The sequence below is a fragment of the Dipodomys ordii genome, unplaced genomic scaffold (genome assembly GCF_000151885.1).
Source record: "Dipodomys ordii isolate 6190 unplaced genomic scaffold, Dord_2.0 Scaffold209, whole genome shotgun sequence".
NCBI lineage: Eukaryota > Metazoa > Chordata > Mammalia > Rodentia > Heteromyidae > Dipodomys > Dipodomys ordii.
Window position 1 is genome coordinate 447,592 of NW_012267425.1, and position 6,000 is coordinate 453,591.

At 38.9% G+C, this 6,000-nt stretch overlaps 1 protein-coding gene across 3 annotated transcripts in view; it reads left to right on the forward strand.

The window, feature by feature from the left end:
• Positions 1 to 6,000, forward strand: part of F8 (coagulation factor VIII, procoagulant component) — an 83,069-nt gene that overhangs the window by 6,844 nt on the left and 70,225 nt on the right. For 2 of the 3 annotated variants that reach the window (XM_013035393.1, XM_013035395.1), the window contains exons 3-4: positions 1,229 to 1,351; positions 4,708 to 4,920. In XM_013035393.1, coding sequence (XP_012890847.1) covers positions 1,229 to 1,351; positions 4,708 to 4,920 — 336 coding nt within the window. The remainder of the gene's footprint in view (positions 1 to 1,228; positions 1,352 to 4,707; positions 4,921 to 6,000) is intronic. The other variant, XM_013035394.1, reaches the window with a different exon arrangement.

The following is a 6,000-nucleotide window of genomic DNA, read 5'->3' on the forward strand; positions in this document are numbered from 1 at the left end:
CTCATCTAAGCCATCACCAGCTCTTGTTAACTATTACTACAAAAAAGGTCCAAATTGTCTTGTTTTACTTCTTCTAAAACAAAAATAAATCTAAATTAAAATGGCCTATGCTGCTACCTGCCTATAATCTTATTTTCCTGTCAGTACCCTGCTCATTTGCTTTGCTTCAACCACATTAGCTAACTATGTCAAGCTTACTCTTTTTTTTTTCTTTTTGCTGGAACTGGGCTTGAACTCAATGGCTGGGCGCTGTCCCTGAGCTTCTTTTGCTCAAAGCTAGTACTCTACCACTTGAGCCACAGCACCACTTCCAGCTTTTTCTGAACAGTTTATTGGAGATAAGAGTCTTATAGACTTTCCTGCCCAGGCTGGCTTTGAACCACAACCCTCAGATCTCAGCCTCCTGAGTAGCAAGGATTAAAGATGTGAGCCACCAGCACTTAGTTGAGCTTATTCTTGACTAAGAATTTTTGCATTTTTAGTTGTTTTTAATGTTCTTCCACTAGATATTTTAAAATATTGCTTCTTTTTATCTAGTGAGATATCTGTTCAAATGCCAACTCCCCTAAGACAGACTTCTTGACTTCTGTAAAGTACCCTATACCTCTTGCTTCATCATTGTCTACCACATGATCATCTTCAATAGAATTTATAACATCTAGAAATCATCTTGTTTAGTTCTTTATATGTTTCATATGTTTAGAATATGATTTGCAAAATATCCAGTGCCTAGAAAATATTTTGTGCCAGTACTAAGGCTTGTACTTAACATCTAGGCACGGTCCCTGAGCTTTCCCTGCTTAAGGCTAGTGCTTTACCACTTGAGCCACAGCTCTATTTCTAACTTTTTGGTGGTTCATTGGAAATAAGAGAGTCTCACAGACTTTCCTGCCCAGGTTGTCTTTGAACCGTGATCCTCATGATCTTAACCTCTTGAGTAGCTAGGATTACAACGATGTAACTCCACTGATGCTTGGTTAGAAAAATTCTTATAGACTATAGGAACTTAAATTACTGATTGAATTATGAATGTACTAAACAAATTTCCAGAAATAAGTCCTCAGAACAATCATGTAACTGAGGTGGTATTAGCAACAAGCATAAGCAATTTTTTAGCAATAGTCCCAGGGGCATGCTCCATTGTGAATATGACATTTACTTTTGTAAAAACAAGTTTTCTGATGTGCCATCCTCCAAAGAGCCTTTCAGGGACTTTTTGTTCTTATAGGTCTGCTGGGTCCTACCATCTGGGCTGAAGTTTATGACACTGTGGTTATTACACTTAAGAACATGGCTTCTCATCCTGTCAGTCTTCAAGCTGTTGGTGTATCATACTGGAAAGCTTCTGAGGGTAAGTCAAAGGCCTTTCTCTTTTCTTGTCTTAAAGATACAAAGCTGAGATGCATATGCTTGGTGATGGTGACCTACTCTACTTTTGGTTTATGTAACAAAATACCTGACTGCTATAGTAATAAGTTTATTTATCTCTTATTTCTGAGGGTCTAAAAGTGTGACCCTAGCATCTACTTTCTTCCTTCCTTCCTTCCTTCCTTTCTTTCTTTCCTTCTTTCTTTCTTTCTTTCTTTCTTTCTTTCTTTCTTTCTTCCTTCCTTCCTTCCTTCCTTCCTTTCTTCCTTTCTTTTTCTTGGTCAATCGTGGGGCTTGAACTCTGGACCTGGGTGCTGTCCCTCAGCTCTTCAGCTCAAGGAGAGCTCTCTACCACTTGAGCAACAGCACCACTTCCGGTTTTCTAGTGGTTTATTGGAAATAAGAGTCTCACAGGGACTTTTTTGTCCTGACTGGCTTTGAACTGCAATCGTTACCCTTAGCCTCCTGAGTAGCTAGGATTACAGGCATGAGCCACTGACACCTGGCCTAGCATCTACTTTTGGTGAGCAGATAGAATAACAGGTGACCATGAGCTGAAACCTCTGAAACTGGGAGATAAAACTAACCTTACAGGCTGGGATGCAGCACAGTGGCAAAGCACTTGCCTAGCAAGTGCAAGGTCCAGGGTTCTAATCCCAGTACCAAAAAAGAAAAAGACAAAAAACCTAACCTTTCTTCTTTGTAAGTTAGCTGTCCTGTTTATTTTGTTACAATAACAGAAAGTTTATTAACTTACCCTACTTCTTAAAGGTTCACATGTTTTAAAACCAATATCTCAAGAGCCAGGCCTCCAGTACAAGACCTTTGAGAAACAAAACAGTGGCACATCTGGAATTGGATTGATTCTGTTGAATATAAATGTAATCCAAGTTGGACCTGGAAGTGTGGTTTAAATGGCAGAAAACTAGTCATGAGTGAAAGAGCCAGTGAGAGTTTGAGGCCGAGTTCAAGCATGTGTGTGTATGCAGGCACACACACACACACAATTATGGAAAGTCAGTAACTGATGGAATAAGGTTCCAAACCTAGGCTCATTAACTCTAGAACTTATGCTGTAAACTACTATACTACTGTGCAATGTTGCCATATAGATAATGTTGAATTTTGCTTATAAAACTAGGAAATCCATGGAGCCAACTGAGTATGGCTGGGTTCATGGATTCAGATGATGGCTTTAGCATCATGGCTGTTTTTTCTCCACTATCTCAGCTCCACATTCCTTCTTTTTTGCTTTCATTTTCAGGCTGACTTTTCTAAGATGATGACATATATGACCACTGGAAGTTCAAGGCTTGCCTTGTTTTTGTTTTTGCAATTTTTTTATTGTGATTGAGTGATTACATAAATTTCACAAATTGCACAGTATTGTGGGATAGTGATACTTAGTTAAAGTCACAAACACATTCGAACCTTCATGGGGCAAATTGTCTTTATCGTGGTCTATAAAGTTTATGAGTTCTGAGACTGGGAAGGTGGCTCAGTGGTAGAGTGCTTGCCTCGCATGCATGAGGCCCTGGGTTCAATTCCTCAGCACCACATAAGCAGAAAAAGCCAGAAGTGGCACGGTGGCTCAAGTGGCAGAGCACTAGCCTTGAGCTAAAGAGCTGAGGGACAGCACCCAGGCCCAGAGTTCAGCCTCATGACCGACAATAAATAAATAAATAAATAAAGGTTATGAGTTCTGTGAGCTTTGAAAATAGTTATTTCTTCCACATTGGATGATATGTACATTTCTTTCCTTTTGCTTAGTGTCAGCTGTTCCCTCTTTTTTATATAAATTTAATTTTGTTAAGTTAAGCTTCACACATCTGTCCCTCAGCTCTTCAGCTGAAGGCTAGCGCTCTATCACTTGAGCCACAGCCCACTTCCAACTTTTTCTGCTTTTGTGGTGCTGAGGAATGGAACACAGGGCCTCATGCAAGCAAGGAAAGCACTCTACCACTGAGCCATCTTGCCAGCCCAGCTGTTCCCTCTTTCCCACTCATTCCCTCCCTCCCATTGCTACCATTGAGTTGCTTAGTTCGTTTTGATCAATGGCCAGTGGCTTGCCTTGTTTTTACAGACAATGATCCAGAGGTGGAAAGGAAGTTTATTCTTTTTTTGGAAGTTTATTCTTAATGTTGAGTGGTATGGAAGTATTAGAAATAGGAAAGAAACATAAGTCTTACTTAATCTACCCCCAGAAAAAGGTCCTGTCCTATATACAGAGAGAGATTCTCTTATCAGAAAGAAGAGGGAAGAAACATGCCAGGAATCCAGAAATATCTCTACAAGCTGATCTTGAGAATTGCAAGAACTTGGACAGCAAAAAGGGTGCATGAGGATGTTTCCTTGGCATGAAGGCCAGATATATAACAAAAGAGCCTACTGGTTCATGGATTCTACATTTCCACATTCCAAGTGAAATAGCTAATCTAATTCAACAAGCAGACACTAGCCACAGTCTATATTGCACAGTTCAATATGGTACCCACAAGCCACTTGAAATGTGGTAAATTATAGTTAAGACACTGTAAAATACATACTACATCTGAAAGGCTTGGCAAAAAAGAATTCAAAATCCCCTACTCTTTGTTTATCGATATTTGTTGAAATTACAATCTTTTGATACAATGGATTAAATGAAATACATTAGTGGAAATAATATCCACACTTTCCTTCACTTTTGTTAATTTGGCAACCAGAAAATTTAAACTTGCACATGTGCTCATGTTATATTTCTATAGGATAGCATTCAACTTGACAGATGTGACAAAATCTCATCTGTCATATATGAAGTGGCTCATCTCAGATCCGGATAGACAACGTTTTTCATCCAATAACTGGAGTGCCTCCAAGGTTTTCATTAGGTACTCAGAGTCTCAGTCAGGAAAAGATGGAGGAATAGGTCAGTCCTTGAGACTGTATTGGGATTGATTAATTATGCCATCATGACATATAACCTCCCTCTTAAATGAGGCCTTGTCAAAGGATTCATTTGGAGACCTAGTAGAAAACAACTTCATGAAATTAGGAGCATCATAATTTTATTCTAAGCCCTGAATTTGGATTATGTCCTCTCTTTTCCCATGTGGAACAAGTCCAATAACCTTTCCTATTCACATAAACTTCCCAGGAAGGATCAAGTCTAATAGTATGTAGGTAAAAAAAGAATTTTCTTTCTGTTTCTTAGTGAATTTCCAGACATTCTTTCACCCACATATTTCTCAATATGGATACTTTCATGAGATCAGAGCTACCTAGCAGAAGTCTCAGTAATTCTAATTCTTATATGCACAGTGGGCCTAGAAAGGAACATTTTATTCCTTCTTGCTTTAGGAGCTGAATATGATGATCAGACAAGCCAGAGGGAAAAAGAAGATGATAAAGTCTTTCCTGGTGAGAGCCATACCTATGTCTGGCAGGTCCTGAAAGAAAATGGTCCAATGGCATCTGACCCACCATGTCTCACCTACTCATATCTTTCCCATGTGGACCTGGTAAAAGACCTGAATTCAGGCCTCATTGGAGCTCTGCTGGTGTGTAGGGAAGGTAAGGCTTACAAAGGATAGGACTGATATAGAGTAAATAGGTAAGTATAAACACCTGACCTTGTGTTATTTATTTCTTCTGGAAAAAGTGCTTCTTTCCCCTAGCATCATGTCTATGGAAAAGAAAACAATCCATTTTCTGAGAAAAGCATATCCATCCTATGTAACGCCAATAAATGTAAGCTAGGCTCAAGAGCAGACAACATCCAGAATTAGTTCGCTGTTTTCAAAGAACTGCCATTTCCACTTCAAATCTGTGGGCTATCTCTATAAAAAAACATTTATTTGTACTGATAACTTGTTATTCTAAACCTAATCTTCCATTTATTTGCCTGTTTTTAATTTATTGCTTAGTAACATAATCTGAATTCAGGAAATATACTTAATGTAATTTCACTTTAATCCTATGGCAGCATCGGCTTCCCTGGAGCTTTTTCTTTGTTCTAGTTATTACTGAACAATCCCACAATTCACTGGCTTAAAACAACAATAATACTTCTTTAAATCTCTCATAGTTTTATAGGTCTCATAGAAATTGAAAGCATCTTGTCTGAGACTATCTTATCAAGTAGTAAACTGTGGCCTGAGGTGAGAAGTTCCCAACAGTGACTTCATTCACATGTCTGGTACCTGGACTTGACCAGCTCAGATAGCTAGCTCAGTTCTGTCTATTTCCTATCTTTAGATAGGTGCCATAGGGTAGCCAGACTTCTCAATCCAGAGCTAATCTGAAGTTATATTACCATTTCTAATGTACCACAAATCACACAGTATCACTTCCATGAAATTTTAGTTGAACACTTCAATTAGACCAGTCCCTAAGAGGGGATAGTACCTCTTAATGATGAATAGATAAAGCAAATTTATAACCATGAACCATCGTACCTTTTCTGAATGATGATGATGATGATGATGAGTAGACTTCAAAAAAGGATGAAGGCTAATGTTTATAATCATTTCATCTAGAAGTATGATATCTTTTTTTTGTCGGTCATGGGGCTTGAACTCTGGGCTTGGGCGCTGTCCTTGTGCTCTTCAGCTCAAGGCGAGTGCTGTACCGCTTGAGCCACAGCACCACTTC